Consider the following 27,094-nt stretch of genomic DNA (forward strand, 5'->3'; position numbering starts at 1 on the left):
GGCACTTCACCATTGCAAATCTTGTGGAATTAGAGCCGAATAAAATGCAATCAAAACAGCCAGATTGAGTTGTACATTCATCTATCAAACTCTATGAGTACTAAGCTTCTTTTTTGTTTGTTTATCTAAGAATAGCTTTAACCATAACCACATATTGGACTACTGGTTAAATCGTATTACCAACGCCAATTCCAAATTATGTTACTTTACCAGTTCTATTGTTTGGTGAACATAATTTGGTCAATCCAAGTTTGTTTGTCACATTTAGCCTTTGATGCCTAAAATGTCTAACGAAAGTGCATCTGTCCAAATTGAATTCATATCCAGATGATTTTCTAAAACTGTATCTATCATTGATAAAAGTAATCCTGTTTATCCTATTTGTACACTACAAGATTCCTATCATGGCTGCCTGCACAGGTACACCGTCGCCAAGACTGGAACACAGTATCGTCACAGTACCAATGCACAAGACCCACCTGCAATTGTACTGCACTGGTACCACACGATACAAGCCAAATACCTTGCTGATGGTGTACTTTTGTAGGCGGCCCCACAAGGAATCTTGTAGTGTAACTACCAACTTTCGGGTTTTTTTTTTACTTTAAACCACAGAGTCTTGGTGTACCCTTGGTGGACAAGGATGATGCGGACACTACGAAAAAAGCTCACAAATCTCTCAGTCCTTTCATAAAATTTATCCATGCACTTCTTTCAGCAAGGATACACCAAGACTCACTTTGCAGCCATTCTTCAGATGCATTCATTCATCTATCTCTAGAGCCAATATTTACCTGATTTCCTGGTAATCTAACAGGCCCTCTTGGACCTCCCGGATACCGAGGTGACATAAAGGGCTGCAAGAAAACAAACACAAGAGAACAACATAGGTAAGTTAAGTGGGAATAGCAGAACCAATAGAGTAACAGTACATGCTCAAAATAAGCTTCACCTGGGTTGCAACTTTGCAGATATCACAATTGAGTATTTTGTGACAAATCATACAAAATTAAAGCCAAAAAAAATATTTGTAACTTTGTATTGGAAACTTGCATTAGATTGGAAGAATTGCACATCAAACTGGTCTGAAATTGAAAATTTGCAAATGATAAAACTTATTTTGAGCTCTGTCAAACAGGTCCATACAGGATCTAACATAGAAACACTGGTGACACAAGACCATATATATGGAAAAACAAAAACAGCAGCAGAAAATTTGTTATAACATTGACCCCAACATTGATAAAGGAACACTACAATACAAACATAGGGAAGTCTATTGGGTTGTCTGCAACTTGTATGTACACTACCACTAAACAAAACATAAAACAAAACACAAAACAATGGCATTCTTAAACATCTGACACAATATAAAGCCTATTATATACCTATATATAGATTTCTGTAATCTGATTGGCTAAAAGTGCGGGCAGTTTTGACTATGCCAGTTGCCCTTGGCAATGGACACACCCGCTTGATGATCGTTGCCATGGGCCGTGCAATGGGCATGGTCGAACTGCATGTAAAAATCATGCCCAGTGCTGTCAGATGACAAGTATCTTGGCCAGGAATCTTTTTCTACAACCATGTCAACTGGCAATGGTATTTAAAACAAATATTAACCCCTTTATTTTGGGGCTCCGTTAACATTATAGGTCCTTGATGGTCTCAAAACCATGAGATCATCGCGGGCCTATAATATTAACCATGCCCCTCATAGCAGTTAATATTTGTATAATAATTCAGACTCAATACCTATCTTGAAGCATGACATTATCATTCTTACTAAAGCATAGTATCAGGAATATTTCCTTCAGTCAGGTACTGCTTTTTGGTTCTTAATTTCAGATCAAAAGATGAATATATTTAATCTGAAAATTAAAATCATATAATCAAAAGACCTTCAGATCTGCAGGTACAATATTTGAGTATTTCTGATGAGACGGGTGTACTTTTCACATGGATACTCCAAATTCAAAGAACATTGCCCTATAACCTGGTCAAATATCTCAGTATAAAAAGTGCAGGCAACTTTTGAATTAAGAAAACAGCCAGGTAGATAAATGTAAACACCTAACCTGAACCTGTATGCCAGGACTTGAAACCAGTCTAGCAATATTCATTGAAGTATGCCAGGACTTGAAACCAGTCTAGCAATATTCATTGAAGTATGCCAGGACTTGAAACCAGTCTAGCAATATTCATTGAAGAGAATGTGTCTATACTTTTGATCAGCTCGTAATCGGCAGGCCTTATAACATGGCAGATTAATATCAAAATATTTTATTTTGAGAATTGTCTTGTGACATCTCGACAGAAGCATCGTGAATGATCAATTCAAGTCCTATACATTGTCTACTTTCATTAACACACAAAATATAGACCACACAGGTCAACTAAATAGCACTCTTAAGTGTGTCTAGTATTCGGCGAAGTGGTAAAAGCCTAACATTTTCCGCCTATTACGAGCTGATCAAACTATAGCTAACTTCTCACAATACAACTGTGAATCCTCAAATACAAACTTGACCATTCACACCCCAAAACCCAGCCAGAATCATTGTATTTTGACTAGCATCACTTAAGGAAGCAATACAGGACACAATGGATTGGATAGACGCATCGATATCAGTCATTGATACTACCAATATAAACATCATTATAGTCCACATTGTTTCTGTGTATGAAGCAAAAACGGGCTGCATCAAACTAATATATGTGAGGGAGAAAACTGGTCTCAGGCAGGGTTGCCAAAAGATTTCAGCCCGAATCGCGGGTCAAATAATCGAAAAGTCACCCAATTTTTCTCTTTACCATTGGTTTCTATGGGGCAGGAAACTATCGGAAGTCGAGGGAGCTAAAGTTGAAAAGTCGCCCAATTTTTTTTTTAACCATTGGTTTCTATGGGACAGAAAATTGTCAAAAGTTGTGGGAAAAATCTTCAAAAGTCGCCCAATTGGGCTACCAAATCGCGGGTTTGGCAACCCTGGTCTCAGGTATGCATCTATGAGCATTTAAATTATATTTTGTAAGGTGGTTCCTGAAAAGATGAACTTATTGCAGATCATATGAATACTTATAGAATAGATGCATACAAAGTACATCACAAAACATTTGGTCTAACAATTTGGCATTTTCCTGAACATTCAATCTACACTGCATTTACACCAATACAATCAGGTGCATAACCAACTTGTCGTAATTCGGTGGCTGCAAAAGCACTGTAATTGATAAACAACTGAGAGAGATAGAGGGGGGAGTTTTCTGAAGGCAGTTTGCACTCCTCTTGAGCATTACATGGTTCAATTGGCCTAAAATGAATAAATGGCGCACTTGTGGCCATCTGCATCCACCCCAAATCCAGCCAAATTCAAGATGTTTTGGATGAATTCAGTGAATGGTCTGCCAATAATAATCTGAAACTTAATCCTTTGAAATATGCCCTTTCTTTCGTAATTATTGTAAGTTGATTTGTCAAACAACCAATGTGTTGAAGCGATCTATCGTGAGTTGACATCATGCCGACCGACAACCTATAAATCCACAATGTTACAAGTCTTGCCACTTATAGATTGAATGAAGTATACTGAATGTTTTCAATTTAAGATATTGCATCACTAGGATCTCAACATTCCCATCTATAAAGTCACAGTTCCTTTAACTCCAATATGTGTGTACAGTTATAAAATGACCTTTGAATATGTTGTGTACAAAAACTTCATACTCCCTATATTAAGGTCACATTTTCACATATAATTGTTAAATGGGGCTTCTTGGACTATGCCTCTGGCAATGAGGCTATTTTGATGCATAATGTATCTCCCAACTAACATTGACCTTACTATCTGAGCTCCTTGTAGGACTCTCAAAAAGTGCCAGAAGCTCACCCCCTCACTAATACATGACAGGTTGCCATGTGCTTGCTAATAGCACCCAATTGAGGCTACATAAATATATGAAGTTCATTTTAAGTATGCCCTCCTATTTTTGTTTAATTCATAGGCAGCAAATGCAGTGAATGCAAACTGAATGCTTCCAGTCATATTTTTGAGAGGAAGTGCACACACTGTTGCGAGTGTGAGCACTTGTGCTAGCTGGTGTGCCTAGTAACAAAACAGAAAAACATTAACATAAGTATTGGGGTGCACACATCTACATGCAGGGGTGTGCGTGTGTATGTATGTGGAGGGGAACAAGTACGGGGAGTGTCTATGTGTGGGGGTGTTTGCACATGTATACCAATCAATGCTATGCATGGATAAGCTACATCCGTTGTTTTTCATTATTCTGTCGGTCGGACATCCGGGCTATCTCTAGTCTCGGGCCCAAACTGCATGTGGCTCACGGTTTGTTGTGAACGACAGAAACCGGCTGTGAAGGAGGCTACATAGCGATGTTGCTGGAGTGGCATTCAATTTCGGAATTCAATTCCACTCGATCATGGAATTTAATTTTAAGTTTGTCAGTATATAAACGGTAAATCAAGTAAGTTTCTTTCACTCTGAAGACTTAGAAACGGTTGTTTGATTCCACTGACTATTTGCGATCGAAATTTACATAACACCAATGACAGAAATCATCAACAAAAATCAAATTAGGGACTTGTTTTCACTCGAACATCATCAACCGGAAGTGACGTGACACGGACCGACAGAATAGCAATCTCAGACATACAATTTTGGTTAGTGCAATAGCTTTTTTAACAAATATTAGGACAGTGAATCAGTTATCGATAAATTTAGGCTAATTAAAGGGCCATTTCCCCACTTTAGCATGGTGGTTTGCCGCATCTTCACCTTACAAACTAGCAACCCACCCGATATCCCGAGGATTGTCTCAGTCTCATTTATCCCCTCCTTTTGTCTAATCCCACTTTTCCTTGTCAATGCCTTCAACTTCCTGCATTTGTTTCAACAAGAAACCACTTAGGAATTCATTCAATCAACTACTTGCTTACTTAGTAAAAGTTCTGCTATTACTTTAGACAGGCATTATGCAAGCAACATTTAGTACCAATATGACATAAACATTTTTGTTTACATATTTTTTAGCATTATTCAAGTCCCATTTGTTTCTAATATTTGCTACTAGTTTTGATTGAATTTATAATCTACTTGCTATTAACCTTTTGGCTTCTTTAAGGGGGTACTACACCCCTCGATAAATTTGTGTCTATTTTTGCATTTTTCTCACAAACTAATAACACAGGGGTAACAAAAGTTATGTATATTATAGGGGCAAGAAATCCAATTACTACACTGGAATTTCAGTGACCCAAGACATGTGGTTTGTTATTTATGATAAGAAATAAGGTACCGCTAGCATGTACCTCGTTTCCTATCATATATACTGAACCGCTTGTCTTGAGTCACTGACATTTCAGTGTAGTAATTGGATTCCTTGCCCCAATAATATACATAATTTTTATTACCAGTGCGTTATTATTTTTTGAGAAAAATGCAAAAATAGTCACAAATTTACCACAGGGGTGTAGTACCCCCTTAAGCCATTACTGTCCAGTATTTACCTGAATTTTAATTACCATTTAAAAAGAGAATAGTTTGCTATTGCTACTCTAGTCATCTCGTCTCAAGTTGAAAGGAACGCCATGTTGAAATTTTGCAGTGGCAGATGCGAATTAGTTCGTTTGCAGATGTCAGCAGATGGACAAATCGCCCTTCTACGCTTGTGTATACATCACACAGGTTAGCGTGCGCCGATTCAAATCTGCCACTGCAAAATCCAGCTTGAGACTAGACTATATTAATTATGTGTTTAGTAAAGATAGGGTATGATTGCTCTGCATTCATTCTATTGACAACTCTTGAATGCATATATGACATGCCATGTCAAAAGGAGGCACTTTTGGGCAGGATCATAAAAATTGAGAAATAGTCAAAAATCTGCCCAGGGGTGATATTTTTACAATTAGTTTGTTGCGAATTTGTGATGTTATTAATGTTTAAAATATTGTCTGATAGTTTCAGACCAGAATATAACTGGCATCTTGTATTTTTTGAGACATTTTTCAAGGTAATTCCTACTCTCAACATTGTCAATAATATGTTTAAAGGCCGATATCTCAATTTCCAATTTTATAATACCATAACTTACAAACGCAATATCTTCGCTTAGGAATGTCCGATTTCCTTGGGGAAAATATCTCTATATTTAAGATATGTAAAGACCTCAAAATTGATAACCTGCCCAAAAGTGTTTCCTTTTGACATGGCACGTCACATATAAGGAATTCTTTCATCAGACGGTAATTGGCGAACTTCAAAATCTGGTACACCACTCCTGTCATGCCCCTCTTTAATTTTTTTAAGAATGGTGCATTCTCACAAAATGAAGCGTAGCTCATGAGTGGCATACCTGTTGTAAAACCTATCCCAGTAATATTGCTCTTTATCTATTATCAACCTTTCGCTATGAAATGACTTGTCAGAGATTAAGATTTAATTTAAATCTGGTCAACCAGACATAACTATTTTTGACGGACGAACCGACGTTGCGACTGAAACCTTCAGTCTTCAGCTGGGTTGTGATGCAAATGACCTTGAGTACCGGACACTTCCGGTATTGATGACAATCGACGAGGAATGTCCTTTATGATCCTGTCCCAGCCGTGTGATAGTTTGGCCCGGACGCCTCCACCGCGGTTGAGGGATGGTTGCTCAGCCCTCACCCAGATCATAAAGGACATTCCTCGTCGATTGTCATTCTGTGTGTTTCTACTGGGGAACGGTTGGCGGGTAATGCGGTTTAGTTTAGAGTGTTACCGGTTAATGTGCTCAGTGGAAACAGATCGGTTCAGAGTGATGCGGTGTGGACACCCGGCAACCGTGATCCACCTATTGAGGTAGATCATGTGGTGTGACACCCGGTATTTCTGTCAGTGGAAACACACCGGTTAACGGTGCCTGGGTGTTGAACTTCCTTTATGTACATTTTATGTATCACATCGTGACCTTAAAAGCAGCTTGGATGTCAGGAAAAAGTTTCAGTACTTCGGCACACACCACAACCCTTATTTTAAGCATCAGTAGAAACGCGTGCTGGTTGTTGCCTGAATCGGATTGTAGGTTACCAGGTAATACCGGGTAAAAATACAGAGTGCTCAGTATAAACACGCAGATCAATACCGGAAGTGTCCGGTACTCAAGGTCATTTGCATCACAACCCAGCTGAAGACTGAAGGTTTCAGTCGCAACGTCGGTTCGTCCGTCAAAAATAGGTATGTCTGGTTGACCAGATTTAAATTAAATCTTAATTTCAACATACCCAGATGAATGAGAGTCTACCCAGTTTGACTTGTCAGAGAGTTGTAACATTGACTTTTACATTGTAATACATATATACCTCTTGCATCAATAGACACAGGATAATATGAACTAAATGAAGAGGGTGCATACCTACAATAATGAAGTAGGACATTGATCCAATTAAACATCTACCAATTGATCGTAGGAAAAATCCAAGTTAGGTGATATACTGCTTAAATTGATGTTAAAAGAGGGAAAAGGGGTGGAAGTGGTTTTTGTAATCACGGGAAGGCTGTGTTCCATTGTATCGTCTCCAACGATAACTTGTACTTGTTCAACGTGTGGATAGGACGTAAGCAAAATGCCAAAATTGCCAAATACATTTCAACAGTTTCATCTTTCACAATAATCAGGACAGATAAAATGATTATGGAATTAACAATTCTCCTGAAGTGTAGTAAATTAAGCTGTATTGGCTTTGTGGGCACCTACATAAAGGTTATCAGTTCCCTATACATTTGATTGTCTTTCTTAGCATGAAAGGTGCATAACATAAAGTGATAGCTTATGCAACAAGAAAAAACACTATTTTACGGGTCCGACCCAGATTTTGAGTTTTTGGCAATTTTGCTAAAATCGTAAAATCTGCCTTTTTTTTGCCAAATCTTATTGACGTTGCCTGAAAAAGTTCGGAAAAAATGTATAGCATTTTCAAAATGTGAAAATATTATCAAATTTTTCCCAGATTTTTCAAGCTTTAGAAGATATTTTTAATAGGATGATTTTAACCTCCAGAATTTTTTTTCAATCTTCCTAACCGATCCTACTTAAAAAGTCTGTCCACCTGTAAAACGCAGTGTTTTTTATCGCTTTATGGCCATTTTGTTTTCATGCTACTCTGACAGAAGCATCATTTGGTTAGAAACATTAGCCTGAACTTTGGCTAGATGTTTCCCACAAGCTATGAAAGGTGGTGCAAATGATCTAGGGCTGTATCTGTATTTTGGTTCTTCTATCATTTCTGACATGGCAGACCATTTAACCAATGTGTTTGCTGTAATATGGATTGGTTCACTTGTCTTTTAATATTATAAAGCCAATTTGAGAACTTGGAATATAAAGAGAACACCATGCTCTCTGAAATTTCAGCGAGTACTACAGCCTAAAAAAAATTAAATTTTCACAATTTGCCAATCAAATGGTAGTCACATTATATTTAAAACGAAACAGAATAAAACACTCTGCAAACCATGCCCCTCATCTTAAACCTCCCGTAACATTAAACCTTAACCTAATCTTGACCCTAAACCTTATCCCACCCATAACCTATCCCTAATGTAAACCTTTACCCAACCATATTTGCTCAATATCCTTCCCATTGGGCTGAAGGTTGCCATATTCAATGCACATTGGAAGCAAAAGTAGAAATATGATGAAACTCAAAGACGGCATTTCACACATCTCAATACTGTTTCATCAATTGGTATTAATACACTGAGATCATTAACTCGCATGATCATATTTTTGAATTTTTATATTGCCAGGGTCAATGATGTTCACCTAATATATTTATCGCCAGTTACCATGGTGATGGGATGCCACCATGACAACACTTCCTATGTAGACTGACTGGCACAACTAGCCACCATGTGCTAAGCTATAGAGCTCTCTTATCCGATGAGCCACAGAAATAAGAAAAGGTAAAATTTGATCTATTTTTACTAGATCCGAGGATTAAGAAATTTTGCAGTTGACCGAACTGGCCCCTAGATGATGCCTTGGTTTCCTTTCGGAGGAGATTTGACCGTTGCAACTATAATGTGATTGCAATAACAAACAGGAGTATTACATTTCAGGTGCACGTAGGGCATCTGTAGTTTGAATTTCTTGAAATGTTCTTTACTTAGCAATAGTACACTGTTGTTAAGGGTTTTTTGTGGTTTGGAAGTATGACCATACCAAAGTATGCCTGTATTAAATATACCAAGTTGAATTTTTCTTGATGGCAATTTTGTTCTCTTTCTACACTCCCACCTCATTCTATTTGTCTCGATAATGCTGTACATTTCTCCAGCATGGATAAGAGTTTTAGAGTTTCATATGTGGATTTCACTAGTATTAACAACACATCGCAACTTGAATGCATCGTAAGTTACGATTGGTTCGATATTACAACAGAGATTTACCAATGATACTCATTGTATGCCGTATTTCCTCAAATAGTCGCCCCCACCACTTTTTTCAACCAAGATGTTTCAAAAATGCTGATATTTTCATGCTATCTTGTGTAGTAAGCTTACCGAGTACAAAGGTGCACACATGGTCGCTAATATCTATATAATAATACGCTATTCTCTGTCTGTAGATCTGTCTGTCTGTCTGTGACTGCTAATGTGAGGCCGCCGTAGGTCATACGGGGCTCAAACTTGGTGGGTGGGTGCAGCTTGGTATGAGACCGAACGAGTTTATATTTTTAAAGGTCAAAGGTCAAGGACGGGGTCAAGTTCAATTGAAGTCTAATTTCAAATACTTTAATCGGCAAATCTAGCCATGCCATTGTGTTGACCTTGGACTATCAAACAAAAGTTTCCACGGTGACCTTTTTGTCATACCTACGGTTTAGAGGTCAAAGGTCAAGAAAGGTAAAAATTTCAAACTGCCCCTATGAAGCTTAAACTTGGTCGGTGGATGGGACTTGGAATAACAAATAAAAGTTTCCACAATGACCTTTTTGTCAGACCCACGGTTAAGAGGTCATAGGTCAAGAAAGGTAACAATTTCAAATTGCCCCTATGGAGCTCAAACTTGGTGGGTGGGTGGACCTTGGACTAACAAACAAAAGTTTCCACGGTGACCTTTTCATCATACCTACGGTTAAGAGGTCATAGGTCAAGAAAGGTAACAAATTCAAATTACTCCTATGGAGCTCAAACTTGGTGGGTGGGTGGACCTTGGACTAACAAACAAAAGTTTCCACGGTGACCTTTTAGTCATACCTACGGTTAAGAGGACATAGGTCAAGAAAGTTCACAATTTCAAATTGCTCCTATAGAGCTCAAACTTGGTGGGTGGGTGGGTGGACCTTGGACTATTAACAAACACAAGTTTCCACGGTGACATTTTCGTCATACCGACGGTTAAGAGGTCATACCTGTAGGTCAAGAAAGGTGAATTTCAAATTGCTCCCATTGAGCTCAAACTTGGTGGGTGTGTGGACCTTGGACTAACACACAAAAGTTTCCACGGTTACCTTTTCGTCATACCTACGGTTAAGAGGTCATAGGTCAAGAAAGGTCAAAATTTCAAATTGCCCTCTGAACTCAAACTTGGTGGGTGGGTGCACCTTGGACTAACAAACAAAAGATTCCACGGTGATCTTTTTTCAGACCTACGCTTAAGAGGTCAAAGGTCAAAAGGTAAAAATTTCAAATTGCCTATGGAGCTCATACTTGGTGGGTAGGTGGAAATTGGACTAACAAACAAAAGTTCCATTGTGACCTTTTTGTCAGACTTACGGTTGAGAGGTCATAGGTCAAAAAACAAAGATTTCAAATTGCTCATGGAGCTCAAACTTGGTCGGTGGGTGTAACTTTGGCCAAGGAAGCCCAGGTTTGTGTTTGTTAGGTCATCCATGGTCAACGATTTTGAGATCTGCAAAAGCCAATAACTATGACAGCCGAGAACCGCGAAATACGGGTAACCGCCTAGTCTGGTCATAAACCCGGAAGTCATTGTTCTGAAGTTCATAGTTTGTCGTTTCAGTGTATTCAGTGTCGTTTCAGTTTGTCTTTTTGAACTCCTCTCCCCCATCAATGTATAATGTGTGTTGATACCTCGAGCTTAAGGTTTTGATGTAAGGCACTAAAATTCAACAGCAATTAATTGTATTTTACCTACTAATACCAAAATATATTAGATTTTGCGCTCCTTCAGAACAAAATGCTACACACTAACACCATCACAGCATATAAATTTGATACCATGCAACCACAACACCAGACTAACACAATTAACACACTCAACCAACCCCTTTCCTTCCAACCTATACCCTCAACCACTAACATGCCCCTATCTCAACTTGATATCCCCCCAATAACAATAACTTCCATTCAATCAATCATTTAATTAATCCTGATCCAATGGGCTATTCCATTTGAAATCCACACTACCCCTGTGGAAGATTTAGCTCAAGTCTTCCACAGAGGGAGTATGAGTTTTGAACACAATAGAAAATTGAGTAACTTCCATTTGCAACACACACTCCAGTTGTGGAAGATATAGGTGAAGACATAATACAGGGGGAGTATGGGTATCAAAACGATTAACCCTAACCAATTACTCCTGTTGTGGAAGATATTTCTAAAATCTTCTACAGGGGTAGTGTGGATTTCAACTGGAATAGCCTGATCCTACTAACCATTGATTCATCTTCATCCTACCCATCCCTTCCTACACAGGCATGCACATGAAAAACTAATACTATACAAACTTTCCACTAGGTAACAACAAATGAGCTATTTCATTTCAAATCCACACTACCCCTGTGGAAGATTTCGTTAATATGTTCCAGAGGGGGAGTATGAATTTCAAATGGAATTACCACATTAGGCAGCCTCATTTGATTTTCATACACCCTCTGAGAAAGATTCAATCTGGATTTTCCAGAGGGAGGGTGAGTTTCAAATGGGGCTGCCTAATGTGTTCATTCCATATGAAATTCATACTCCCCATGTTTAACATATTTCCAAAATCTTCCACAGGGGTAGTGTGGATTTTAAATGAAATGGCCCAAATGGACTGCAAACTAAATAAATATGTACACTTAATACACCACAATATTGAGCCTGGAAAGACTGGTTCCTGATCTGGATACACATAATCTCATCTCTCGCTCCTGGTTCCTTCGTGATCACTAGTGCAATTTTGTTCACATGGGAACAGCTTAACATTTGTGGACCATTTCTAAAAGAGTCTAGGGGGATTAAAAAGTAGGAAATAACATGTGTGGGCCATTTCTGAAAGGAGGGTTTTGAAAGTTGGAATGATACAGGTTTGAAGGATATATTTTCATAAGGTATTTTACGGAAAAAACACTTTCTTAGCATGTTTGTGTTTCAACAACAAAACATTAGCTCAAGCATGAATTCCAGTAACTTTGTAAGGAACTAGTAGTTTTAAAAGTTAAAACATGGAACTCTATTTTCAGTACACTGACTGGTCGTTTCCTCTACATAACAGTGTGGGCACTGGGCAGGGTGACTGTTTGGGAAAAAAGGCAAATTTATGTGGGGGTGGGAAACATGGAAATGGGTTCTCTTTTGATCATAGAAATCAAGAAAGCTGTCAGTTTTAGCTACCCTGGCACTGCTTACAGGGAGTATCTCAACCCTTAAAGGTATTATTGTAAGTTATCTTGTACTTCTTCCATTTCCAGATGAACTTTTATTCCCTTGTTCAATTGTAAATTGTCATAGCTCTACTGATGTTTAACCTAGTACCAATGTCTCTCAGATTTGGGGATAGCTTTGTACAAAGGATTCTACACAACACAGATTGAATACCCTCCACAACTGTGTGTACAACTATTACCTCCGTTATAGACAATTTAGAACAGGGAAGCTATTTTGTGTGGAAATTTGCACTCTTTCAAAGTTGTAGTATACACCTCATCAGTACATCAGGTGCACCAGCTACTTCAGGAAACCTTACCCTGTGCACATTACCACAAAGGAACCAGAAGAGATGGTAGACCACAGCAAACCAGCACTATCTCCCACATGCTAAGTTCCAAAGGCAAAGTTCAATGACCTTTGAAATTCACTCCTGAACTTTTCACATGACCTACATTATTATGTATACAAACCTCATACCTGCAGGTCAAGTTCATAGTGAATTGATGCCAGTGAACTTTGCCCTTGGATGTGAGAGCATTTGACCTACCTGATTATCCATCATGTTAGGATTATGATGGGGAGGTAACTGCAGGAAAAGAGCAGTAGGAAATTGCAATGTTATAAACACAAATTCAATCAAATTCAACAAAAAATCAGCAATTCAAAGCAAAACCACAGTGATTGAATGAAATGCTAATCCATATTGCAATGTGGACATATTTGATGAAACAGTTTATTTGAAAACAAATCTTCAATGATCATGCTAAATTCCAGTCTTCATTATAAGATTAATGACAGACTTCCAACGCTACAAAAATTTGTCTAACAGTGTGATTTAAAATTGCATTCAAAAGCACAAAGCAATTAATTGTCCATTGTCCATTAAAGACTGCCATAATTTGTAGTCCTGAAACTACTCCCATCTCTCAATAACTTATATGCTGCCCTCAATTGACAAAACTAGGTTAGGTTTATCTTTGCCACCACTTTTCAAATCCGTAACAGCTACACAGCTTTATATACTTATTTGTATACTTAAGCTGCTATATTCATATAAAAGGTACATATAAATACAATGAATACACATTTAGCCCAAAAGATTCCACTGATTAATAAGAACTGCTGTTCGTAGTGGATTAATTTTACTTGGTGATTACAAAATAATATTCTAGAAATAAATCACAAAAACCTTAATAAAATAAATCATCTGCAGAATAAAAGTTTAAATACCATCTGATCACATAATCAAACCTGCTCACAACAGGTAAGCACAGACAACACATAGACACAGTAACACACATAAAGACAAATATTTTGAACAATGAACATAGATCTTCACCTATCAAGGAAAATATTGTAAGTATTAGTACAAGAGAAATTAACAATGATAACCCATTGAAAATTGGCAATTTTTTTTAACCTACCATGTCCTTGTCTTTGGGTACAATGGCTGTATACACACAACCACACACCCTTAATGTGGGGCCATGGTAACTACATAAACTTTGTGGGTGAAACTAAGCATCTATTTTGTACAAGACAAGATGCACAAGACAATACACGCTACTAAGATCTACACTCAAAAGTAATACATGATCTCAACATACAACACATGCTACTAAGATCTACACAAAACAAATTATATACAAAGTTACAAATACCATCTAACAAATGTGTGGGGAGTAAAAGTATAGTCAGGTGCATTTCACACAGATCATGTGCTTGATCACTTTTACAACTGATCATCACATCTACAGAGTAAATACAGTCATTTCGGTAGTTTTACCAAGTCATTGGTCAAACCTCCTAAACTGACTGGATTATAGTCTATTAGTGATGATCGATTGCAGTGATAACAATCTTTATGCAAGCCGATTGTGCGACTGTGATATTGGAAATCAAACGAATCAACAAACCCTCAAAATTCCACAAGAAAAATGGCTGGTTTGGTGTGGCTGCAAAGCTTGATTAGTATTGAATGTGTTTGTTAGCATATCACAACAAAAACAAAACAACAAAACTTGAAAAAAGGTAAATATGGTGCAAGTGGTGGTGGTAGTAAAATAAATAAAATGTGGATTTATCTTGGTTTTGGGAGCAAGTATGAATATCATGCCACACCCAAGTTTGATCAAAATAAAAATCACTCATGCTGGAATTGGGATCATTCCAGTTTGGACCACTGCTAATATAGTAAATAAGACACTAGTTATAGTAGATTCATGACGGATTTGAGAAAGGTCAAAGGTCAGGTGCAAAGGTGAAGAAGTTAACATAGGGGTCAAAAGATGTATTCCTTGCATAAAGTTTTTGATGATCTTGGAGGGATTATTGGTAGTTTTGATTTTGGTCATTGCCACACTAATCTGATGTATTCCTCCGCACTGAAGATGAGTTCATTTTATGTACAATAATTCACTGATGAATGGGTAGGTAGGTATTAGGGTGGGGAAATGAATGCATGAGTGTTGTGAGCTATCCAAACTTACCTTTATTCCCTATGGAAGTATTTGGAATAAATGGGTTGTTCTCAAGTACTTCATGATGTATGTCTAAATTCAGTGAAATAACTATCACACTTTTTGCATCTGAAATCCAAATCTCTAAATCAAAAGTTGCACTCAAGTGGACATGGATGTACATAGATGTTGTGAAATTGTATTAACATCTATCTATACAAAGTCAACTTCCATGAAATTGCCCGCTGAGAATTTTATGCCGGTGTAACTATTCTCTAAATTGAATAAACCCTGAAGTTTTATAAAGATGATCATTTTGGTATTACATACTTATCACGTATAAACTTAGACATACTCTCATGAAATTTTCTGAGAAGAAATCACTAATTCAAACAGCAAATGAAATAAGCTCACAACTTTGACCTGCCCAACAAGAACACAAAGAAGTGCAAGTTTGAAAATGATGCATGGTGGATCTTAGCACACTATTAAGCCTTGCAAAAATGAGTCACTGTCTTTACGAAACTTGATTTCTTAATGGAGTTAATGTCATGTGTTAATATGTGAAGTACTAGGTTATTTTCTTGTAAACACACTTCTCTCAAATATTCTTGTTGTGCAGGTGGATGAGTTTCCATGGAAACGATGAGTGGAGGCGGTGGTGGGTGGATGGATGATGATTACGCACCTGATTCTGAGGCATCATGGGAGGTGTGTTGAGTGGCGAAGGCCGTGCGTGCGGCGATGGCTGCGACCCGGGGCCGTGGGGCTGTTGGGGAATTAAGGATTCGAGGCATGGTATAACAATTCGGATTCATGATAAGGTACGGTAGTACAAAAACTTGTATCAAAATCAAACAAAACAGGAATATCCATACCAACATACAGTAAATGCAAAATTCAAAAATGGGATTAACATATTGAAACAACTGTAGTTAGATGCTATCACATTAATATGTTGTACTGTGAACATTGTGTTGAATTCAACAGGTTTATCCACTGCACTTGCACTAGAACATGCAGCAAAGTTGGCCTGAAGCAACAGGATTTTCAATTTTATGAACTATTTCTGAACATCTGACTACAGTTGATATCTTTTGTGAGGTTCTGTATTAAACCCATGCATACATAATAAACACAAAGAGACTTGATATTTAATGGTAAACATTCCCAATGACTTGGGTACCAGTACTGTAAAAGCCCAAAACTCTGCGAAGAAAGGCAACTCCATCAAATGACATAAGTATCGGTCTACACCATTTTTCACCCTGATGTGGCAGTGACGCCAGTGCTCATTTCAATGGGCATAGCTTTAAATTGCTAGCATTTGAGCGTTGGCGTACAGATGCACACGATTAAGGACATTGCAGATGCACCAAGAAACAGCCTCTGAACATGTTGACGTCACTGCCACATCAGGGTGAAAATGGTATAGATTGGACAGGTCTCAGCAGAACAAGCTATAACCACAATGCATTTTGTGCAGCCTGAAGAAGTCTACATGAATGCACGGTGGATAATGGACATGTCTTTGTGCTGATGACCCCTGACCCATATGGAGATATGTCTTTCTGACGCTGAGCCATTGAAATGGAATCTGATAAATACAAATGTGATGATTCTGTTAGGCAAAGCAGGAATGATGGTATACAATGTAGCGGTAGCAGAAATCATGCCCATGTATATTGGTGGGCCCATAACCAAAGCCACCAAGTCAAAATTCCTGTCTCTTCAGCAAAATAAAATTCCTCAACTGAATGGTGAAATTCCATAACATTTTTCTGGTACTAATGCACAATTATTAAAATATGTTTGATAGTTTTCAGTACTTTTCGCTAACTTGAGGCATGTTTAAAATGTCTTCCCACTATAAATGCAGAGAAAAAAAACTTTCTGATATGAAACAACAGATATTCATACACATGCATATGCAAACAAATGTAATTGATATATATATATATATATATAGGAATTAGAGCAATGATAAAATGAGATATAAAATTCATGCAAATGAGGCAGGTGACGGAAATCGTGTATTGGTGCAAGAATTTGATACCTAACGAACAAAAGGATAAATATGTTCACATAAAACAAAAAACAAAATAACAAATTTTTCCAGAACTGAATGGTCCATTTTCCATGATCTGAATTTGGATGTGGGGCTGTGCTACATTATTTGATCAGAATACAAAAGCAATGCAAAAAGATGTGTGCTTTATCAAGTCAACTTAAAATTATTTTTAAAAAAAAAATCAAATTAAAAAAAATCAAATCAGATCTTTCACAAAACCCAGAATGGTCTGAAACAAAAATATTAAATCGCTGATGTAGTGCACATTAGTATCCATTGTTACTGGTACAAGCCTAGGCTCATACACCTATCCCAAATAATGATGTGCCATAGGCTTTGTGTTGTAATCATTTTGATCAGTGGTTCGTAACAAAGAAAGTGTGAGCCAGCTGACCTAGCAACGGCCATATATTAACGTGCACTACGCCAGCGAATGGAACACTGATATAAGTGATCATGAATCAAAATTTAGCTTACTGTGGAAGTTCATTTGGAGTACCAATGATGCTAGTATCATTTTATGGACATCAGGGTGACATGGATTCATAAATTGTCATTCTCACACATTTTGTTTCTTTGAAGAAAATAAGGCCTATAAATGCCTCGAAAATTTACATCGCAAAATTATGGTTATTTTCAAATCGCGCAAATTTCATGCCGAAAAAATATCGTACTTAAAAATACCCAATTTTACACAAGTAATTTATCATATTCACTTAAATGAAACAAAAACTTATTCAAGTATCCCAATGAAGATGCCAATTATGGAAGATAAAGAACTAGGCTCTTTGAAGGCAAAATTTGACTGTAATATGCCAGTTGCCCTAAAGGCATGTTTGTGAAATAGGGTAAGGGTCTCTAGGGATACGCTTAAACAAGGAAGTTGAAGATTGCATTCTGACTCTGACCTATAAAATATGTGTCCATCTTGGCTTTGTGATTCAAAACAAGAGTATTTTGAAAATCTGTATAGCCTACATATGATGATGTACGTTCTTTCAGCCTGTTTTACAAGATTAAAATCGGCTGCATTTTACTACAACCTCAATTCACACAATGTTATGGTCCTATCACTAGGTGCCCACAAGAACTGGAAGCTTATACTAGTTATAGGCCTTGGACAATCTGTGAAAAATATTCATGAAATAAGAGTAAACTGCACATCTTTCTCTATCTTTCTAAGTAAGACTCATCATACTCCAAAAGCAACGAATAATAAAATCAACTGATTTTTTGTCCTACAAACTTCATTCTTCTTGCAGTATTTTGAAGAGACCTTTCGTACTGCCCAAATTGGGGCTGCTTTAACTGCGTAAACAGGACATGGGGTTTTGATTGGCTGATTGAATCACATCATCATCACATCGGCACTTCGTTCGCCAAACAAGCTGCGTAGCATCGCGTGACCTAGTTTTTATGCGATGATCAGTACAAACGGTAGGCCAATGTGAAAGGTCTTTGCAAAATACTGTAACCTTGAGTGTAAGAATCTGCTTGTCCGCCAGCCTTACACATAGTATATTGTACTCATCTACATATGGAATCTACATGTGACAGCTATTGCACTTACATGCGCTTCTGGCACTGAGCAGTCAATATGGATGATGGCATTAAGTTATGCAACAACAAAAAACCCTGAAATACCTAGAAAGCCTGAAACTTCCTCCTATTGGAATTCCAAGAAAGGAATAGAAAACATCAAATCAGGGGGAAACCCTAAAAAGTTGTATGTCAACTAATAAATTGGTCCATCTCAAGTATCATCTCTCCACATCTAACCAAAACACTCAAAACTTTACTGAACCCAAATAAGTATGATTTAACAGTTCCAGAATTAACGTATTAGGCAAGGTTTAACCCCCTGAGCACTACCTGCCAATCTAACACTGCCTCTGATTGGTCAGTTACACGATATCTTCATTTTAATCACCAATCAGAATGGAGCTTTGCAAATAATTACCAATTTTTTTGTGTGGTGAAATTATTTTAACAATGTTGCTGATTGGTCCAATTGATAATGAAAACTCCTTTTTGACCAATAGGCAGGTAGTTCTCATGGGGTTAACCTATATAGATATTTTGATGTATTTTTACAAGTGTTTTAATTTAACTGATTGGATGAAATTCACTTGTCACTGATTTAGATTTAACATTGGGCTCTATATAGCTTAGCTTCTGAACCTTGATATGAGTCCTCAATAAAGTTGTTATCTTAAAAAACAAATATTAAAACCAAGACCTAACCACTCTCTGTAAGCTGTTCTAGATGTGCCAGTGACCTTAGCTGGCAGCGGTCACTAAATATTTCGCGATCACAAGGAGGGGGCAGTCTCAGGACCCTGTAGTGTGATCAGAGGGTTTGTGCATGGTGTGTGCCCTAGTCACTAGATTGAACCATGTACTTCCATGATTGAACCATGATTGAACTAATGTCATAATTTATCATGGGGGCTCTGGCAGCGGCTCCCAAAATAGTTTGTGATCCGCAAAGGGAAGGGGCAGTCTCGGGAGCTGTGGTGATCTGAGGGTTTGTGCCCTAGTCACTGGACTGAATTTTTGCCATATCATTAAAGGCTTTGATTAAGAGCTATGGGATCTACACCAAAACACTTTGAAACCTTGCAACTTGGTAAATGGTTTCATCATCGTTGTTACCAAAATTTGGTATGCATTTCCAGTGTACACAATCATGTTTCAAGTCTTTAGCCAATGTTCTTGGTCTATGTACTTTAAACCCAGCCAAAGAATATCCTACAATGTTAACCAAACTCCCACTTGGGACACAGCTCCCGTCTACTACAATGTACTTAAAACCAGTATATGCTATGATCTTTCTTACTAGGAATCTTTTTTTCTTTAAGCTTAGCAAATCCTTGTCAGATTGGACTTTAGATTTGGGGTGTAGTCACGCCATACGTGTCCCAAGTGGGACTCATTAGGATCCAGAGTTGTCTGAGCTGATGTCCCCAGTGTCCAATGCAGCTATTGTCTGTGTGTTAAACCCTGGTGCTAACCCAAATTAGTCATGTAGGAACTACTAGGATTGCAACACTGTAACCATTAACAATTGATAAACATGCAATTAAGATTGTTGCAAAGTTCAAATAAGCATACTTTTAATTTTTGTAATTGTAAATTTGAGAATTGGCAGCAAAGACAACACTTTTTCAAAGTATACGGTATTTCAAACCTTTGTCGTCTTTTGTTTCAAGTATTTTGCTGTTGTTGTTGAAACTTCTGGATTTAATAATCCTAATATCCTAACCTAAACCTAACCTACACTAATCAAACCTTAACCCTAACTTTAAGTCAATAGTGCTTCTGATAAAATAATTCACAATACAATTTTCATGCTATTTCATAGTTATTAACTTTTACAGTCTTAACTTTTATCTTAACAGGCACCCTAGAAACACATTATTACAGAAATCAAACCACCAAAAATCTTTGGAAACTGACAAAAAAGCGAAATCTTGTCCACAAATCAGTGTAAATCCAAACACATACAGCCGCTTTCCTCTACCCAATATCAGCTTTCCATTCAGGATCTCAATTTGTCTTAACGAAATAAAACGTTTGAATCAATCTTATTTTCTCAGTGCTAAAGCTTAAACAGAACCTACAATAAACAACCTTTAAAACATAATAAAACTGTCACAAGAAGTGACCAATCAAAATGTTGCAGAGATATCCTTATATGCGTTCAGTTCAGCACACACTCACACAGACAGACAGACATTGAGGATCCTCTCCGTGCTATCAACTTTCCATGGAGGATATCGGCTTGCCATAGTTGCTTGTTTTGACAAACTTTCAAAGCTCCTGGGGGTTTCCCCTTAATCCTCACCAACGTGTGACTAACTCATACAACAGGAAGAGAGAGTGGTAGAAAACCCTGTATGTAGCCAAAGGAAAATTGGCTATTCTGGGTGAAATCCATACACCCCCTGTGGAAGACACAACCTTAAGTCTTCCACACAGGAAGAGTGGATTTCAAATGGGTTTACCTGAATGGGTGAATCCATTTGAAATCTCCATCCCTTGTGTGGGAGATTAAGTTATGTCTTCCATAGAGGGTGTAAGGATTTCAACTGGAATAACCCGATTGAGACATCACTCTGACGTCGCCTACTTGTTAGCTCAGCTCCCACAAAAATCAGTTCTTTATTTAATTCTTTATTTTGAGCAGCTCACACACAGAACGCATTCAAGCAAAAGAATGTTTCTTGCCACTCACTTGCTTGCAGTTTGTAGTGACCTAGTGACTTGCTTAACTAGTTATTTTAATATTCCGTTCTGAAATGCTTGCTAACATCCTATTATCAAGTAAAATATGATCATCAATTGAATTCAAAATTAGTATTTAATTGCACAAACATTAATTGAAATGATTCAGCTAGCAAGCTCTGACATTGCAGTATATACACACTGCAAGGTTGTTGTTTTCTTTTGACTTTTGATATCCTGTATGTGTCTGAACAAAAGTTGATAATTGCATGTAAATACTTTTTTATGCAGAAAAATTTAGAGTGAATTATATTTGGACAATTGTATGCCCATGAATAGCAAGGCTGTTCATATTATGCAGCCCTAGCGCATTTGGAATAATTTGCTAAATAAAACTTTGGTTACTATTATATACCTCAGCCCTATCAAACTTGTAACTTTCATCCATTCTAAAAAATCATTTCTGCCGTTGGCCTTTTCCCCCATTTACAGTAACATTTTCATTACTAAGCGTGCCATAATGATGACTTATTTTCCACTTCTTGAAGAAGCGATAGTTATGAATGAAATTTCACTCTGCATGTTTTTAGTATGTTCCTTTGCCTCCAGAAAATGAGACAAACTTTGATATTTTCATTCCAAACACGGCATGTTTTTAGAAGGGCATTGAGGTGCCAAAAATGTACGACTTTCTTTGTGCTGCTAGAAATTATACAATTATTCAACAAGGTAAAATTGATTTTGTTTCAGCATACAATTTTACTTCTAGCATATTTTACCGCTACTTACAGACTATATTTGATTGTATTTTCCCCAAAACTCCAGGTTCCCAACAACAATACAACGTGACTTTAAGGAGTTGACTAGTCTGACAATATGGCAATCTTTGTCTACTTCATTTCAATTTTGCCTTTTGCATAATCTGGTTGATTTGATTCTGTTCAATCTTTCCCAAATGGTGCATTGGGCTATTCCAGTTGAAATACATACACCCCCTATGGAAGACATAACATTAATCTTCTACACAGGGAGTGTGAATTTCAAGTGGGGCTACCTGAATGGGCGACTCCATTTGAAATCTGCACCCCCTGTGTTGGAGATTAAGGTCATGTCTACGGTGTTCAATTGGAATAGCCCATTTAACCAGAACATAAATGAATTTAGTGGTTACAAGCGTTTGGCAAATGGAACTGTGAAGGACCAAGTTGACACAGAAATAAAACACAAACAATGAATTGCAAACACCAACTTTTTATACTCGCATTCATTTCCTTTCCTACAGACCATGAAGGTAATTTTGCACATCCGAACAATTTTGTGGTTTGAAAATAGTGTGCTTTGCAGAAAGAATTCCACAATAATGAACACATTTGACTCAACTTTTGGACTGTCCTAGTTATTGCCAGCTACATATGTGGCAAATAGTTTCACTAAATTAAATCTAGTCCTATTGCTGTTTCTGCTTTTCATCAGAAAATATTATAGTTATGTCAAGTCTGTCACAAGTTTTTGCAAGGCATCTTGGTAAAAGTTGCAATGACCTAATTTTGTAAAACAAAATGTTTATGTTTCATACAGAAGCAGGCCAATATGCCAAATCTGACCAATGTATAAGTCATACATGACCAAGTGGGTTACACATGTTTTTACTAAAATCCCTAGTTCTAATGTTGGTTACATTTCCCATTGTAAAATGACAAATCGGACCTATCAACTTTGAATCTTCAACCGCATACTTTGTCATCATATTGAAGATAGCTGATTTTGGCACAAAATAATGGCAGAAAACCAATGCATTTTTAGCATAAAAACCTCACGCTCTTGGCAAAGAAACTATTTAAAAGCCATGTCTCATACAGACTGACAAAATATAAAACTTGGGACAAATTCTTGAATTTAGGATATCCTTGGTACGACATGCAGATTGTGCTTCAAAGAAATGAGTGGTAGAAGTCAGCCAAAGAAACACACCAGCAATGAAGCTAATAATATGACAAACCAAATTAAAAAGCTATGGAAACTACCAACTATAATTAAAGACAGAGATAAAAGCAATTTATCGCGTCTGATGTCACTGTCAATTATGATCCTTGATTGGTTTACACAGGTTAATCAGCGCGTAAAAGGAAGACCGATCTATCTGGTGCTGATCGGAGAAAAGGAATAGCAGCAAATGGCGAAAAAGTTCGTACTTTGACAAGGCAAAAAGCAGCTTTTCTAGGCATTGTGGACATGGTGCCTTCACCAAAGAAAGTTTCCCACTATAAAGACCGAACTTTTGAGATGGTTTGCATGTCGAAAGGTGCAAAACTAACAATAAGGCGCCCGGTTATAAATCCGCGTACAGCAAGTCATCATCACGACACTTGTAAACAAACCGTGCTCGAGTTTGATTGACTAAATTGTCTTTATCTTTGTCTTTCATTATAGTACCTCAAGCACATCAACAAAACTAGATCTCTATATTTTGGTAATGTATCAGAAAGAAACAGGCTAAATCGTAAACTTTTATACCAAAATCCAATTGGTTTGGAGCATTCATGCGAAGCTTGACTTTGAACAAGAAAATGAAATATGTGTTTCTCATAATTATACAAATTTCTGGTCCTTGAAAGAATTATTCCCAAGTTTGCTGGAAATATAAGTTACATTTTGACATTCGGTAACTTCCTTTGATGTGCAATTATATTTCTAGATTTATCCTGTTAATTTTCTGCCATGCTGCGGACAGCATTTTCTGTTGCAACATTTGTTCACTGCATTTCTACCAATGACTATCAACTGGCAATTTTTGTTAAAAATGTCACCCATTTAAATGAATTTCTTTATTTGCTTTTCTCTAAGTTCATATCTTTAACATCTACCAACCCCAGTGAAGATTATTTTCAAATCAGATATTTCTCACAGAGCTTGGACTAAAAAAAAATAAGGCACTAAACTATTTCATTAAAATTTAAATTTCACATCTTTCCCCTCCTTGTACTTTAATTCAAATGTAATTTTCAGAGAATAAAAAATGTGGTTTATTAATGGTCTCACTTAATCACAATTTTCAAAATGTCATATCTCCCTTTTCTATACTACGAAACCATATCCAGGTGTTTGAACCACTTCTTGTATCCAAGTTCCACACAGCTGTTGGCTTTTACAACCAAGCTATGGACAGTGTTGCCAGCTATTCCTCCTCTCTGAACCTCGGCATACCATGATTTTAAGGTACAATAAGGCAGAGTAAAAACAAAAATATGTTTTTCATCTGGGTTTTCAAATTATGAAATAAAAGGAAGAACTTTTTATTGAGGAGGAGGTGGAGGGGCTTTATATTTTTTATCAAAAATTTATATGGGTAAATACCCATATTTGGCATTATATTTAGCTTACGGTATACAATAATACCTAAAAAAGGAGGGCTTTTTTTATTTCATCGTTCTGATAGGTAGGCCCATCTAATGATCACAGAACATTCCAGAAATGTTTCTTGTACATAGAATGCATCTCAATGTCCAAGACATCTTTTTTAGAAAGTTACAACTGCATTTATAAAAATAAAGTAAATTTGAAGTAGCCTCCAAAAAGGAAGCAGGGGGGGGACGAAAAACATGTATAATATTTTACTCGGCTTAAGGCACACCATTTTGATCTTACACTTTAGTTTCTTTAGGGAAAATATCCTCAAAAAACAAACATCTGGCTAAAAAAATTACCCCAACCATTGGATTCTACATGACAAATTATCTTTAAAGTTGCAACAAAAATGATCAAAATCAGCCCAATTGGGTGTATAAATCACACCATGAGCAAAACTGGCCTTGAAAGCATGTACCATCATGCTATATCCTATATGTAAATGAGATAATTTTTTATGAACCTTCGGTAAGGCCTGAATCCTGCACCTGAATGAATGGTAGTCTGTGACGATGGTAGCCTGATTTGTGTCAATTTATTCCTCATTTCAATACTGTTACTATTATTATCACTGATTTTCCGCTGATATACCAGTGAACTTGATTGGTTACCTTTGTGAAGTCATCACTTTTAAAAGGATGTCATCACATTTTTGAATTTAAAAAAAAAGTCACTATCACAAAATTAACATCTTAATTGTGAACAAAATTTCAAAAAAAAATTTGTTTTCAGCTACTTTATGACTCGATTATAGCAATTTTCCACAACTTGGTCAAAACACTAGGTTGAAGGATACCACAATTGTTTTGTTATTGTCCTTCATTTTCAAATTCATTAGAAAGATACTAATTAGCACATAACACATAAACAAAAAACACCATCAATGCATTGAAATCAATCTGTCCTTGGACTGCATTCTGTTCCCGATGATCATCTTCTACAGATCACATCATAACAACAATGCGCTTTTATGGGAATTAATTCACTGTGATTTTTTTTCACAAAAGTAACTGATAATTATTCCAAGAATTTTATACATAATCTCATCATCCATGGAATAGCGACCCAGATAGAAGATTTGAACTTTATGGTTTTTGTTCTCACCTAAGACAATAATTTTGTGTAAAGATATTAATTTCGCTATTTGAAGCTAAAGCAACATTTAGTGATTTGCCTATTTCGCAGGTGCTCAATCCTGTCCCATACATGCAATATATTAATGAACATTTCTGTGCTTTAATTTTGCGGGTGTGGTTGGATTAGTGAAAATAAACACTCACAAAAATTCCTAGTATGTAACTACCACTTGTTCATTAACATCTTTTGTTTGATATCAAATTGTATCCTATTTTGAAGTACATCATTAAAATGAATCTCACTGTTAATGTCTTCTAATTCTTTTGATATTTTAAACTGCAGGATGAGCTTAGCAAGCAAGCGAATGGCAAGGTCCCGCAAAGGAAGCCGCAAATATAACATCAGAAGATCATATCGTAGTACATTGACCAGATGGAGAGAGAATGGATGCTGGACTAGAAAAATCATCTGACAATCCCAACTTGAAAATGTTTGTAATAGAAGGTTGAGGAGAATGTAATGGGTTCAGATCATCACTTCTTTACTACTTAGAGGTTAATAACTGCGCATCGGTTATTTGGAGGGCATTGTGAAAAATCTAAACGTTTTGGCTTTGGAACCGAGGGATATTCCGAGGTCCAAAGCAAAATGTTTAGAGTTTTCACAATGCCCGACATACAACCGATGCAAAGTTATTAACCTCATTCATAACCGTCACTTTGATCTTTTAACTTAAAAAAATAACACAAAATTTTCCTCAAAAGTTTGTAAAAATAAACAATTTTACATCTTCCCTTTCCCAAAATCGATCAGGCTAAAACAAAAGCGACCAATAACAAAAGTGCGTATCAGAATCTGTGCAAATATGGTAGCGCGCAATCCAAATCGACAGCCAGCCAGCGGCGCAGTTCGTTGGACGACAACACGGGCGCACGCAGAAGTCAATTGTGTGCGACATTGGAACAATTACGCATTTTGCGGTCAATTGTGAGATATTAATGACCTCGATTTATGCGTTCACGCTTTTCACAAATAATAAAATATGATTGGATCGCACGCATCGCGTTTATTAATGAGGTTATGAATGCTCTCTAATCTTGGTATAGAAAATTAATGGCAAGTTTGATGTGCATCTGATACGTACATTAGCATAGCATAGCATCCACTATGCTGTACGCTTTTGACACACTTTCAGGT

The 27,094-nt window shown here is 37.0% G+C and overlaps 1 protein-coding gene and 1 long non-coding RNA gene across 2 annotated transcripts in view; one reads left to right on the plus strand and one right to left on the minus strand.

Annotated features, from left to right (window-relative positions):
* Nucleotides 1–27,094, minus strand: part of LOC140146850 (single-stranded DNA-binding protein 3-like) — a 195,232-nt gene that overhangs the window by 99,064 nt on the left and 69,074 nt on the right. Inside the window, 2 exon segments of the mRNA XM_072168769.1 lie at nt 795–857; nt 13,206–13,244. Of these exon segments, the coding sequence (XP_072024870.1) occupies nt 795–857; nt 13,206–13,244 (102 nt within the window).
* LOC140147427 (uncharacterized) lies at nt 637–26,440 on the plus strand. Its single transcript, XR_011858354.1, has 5 exons — nt 637–890; nt 8,810–8,965; nt 15,740–15,941; nt 24,514–24,631; nt 26,240–26,440. It is a non-coding gene; the product is annotated as an uncharacterized lncRNA (long non-coding RNA).

This window comes from Amphiura filiformis, chromosome 1 (genome assembly GCF_039555335.1).
Source record: "Amphiura filiformis chromosome 1, Afil_fr2py, whole genome shotgun sequence".
In the NCBI taxonomy this organism is placed as follows: Eukaryota; Metazoa; Echinodermata; class Ophiuroidea; order Amphilepidida; family Amphiuridae; genus Amphiura; species Amphiura filiformis.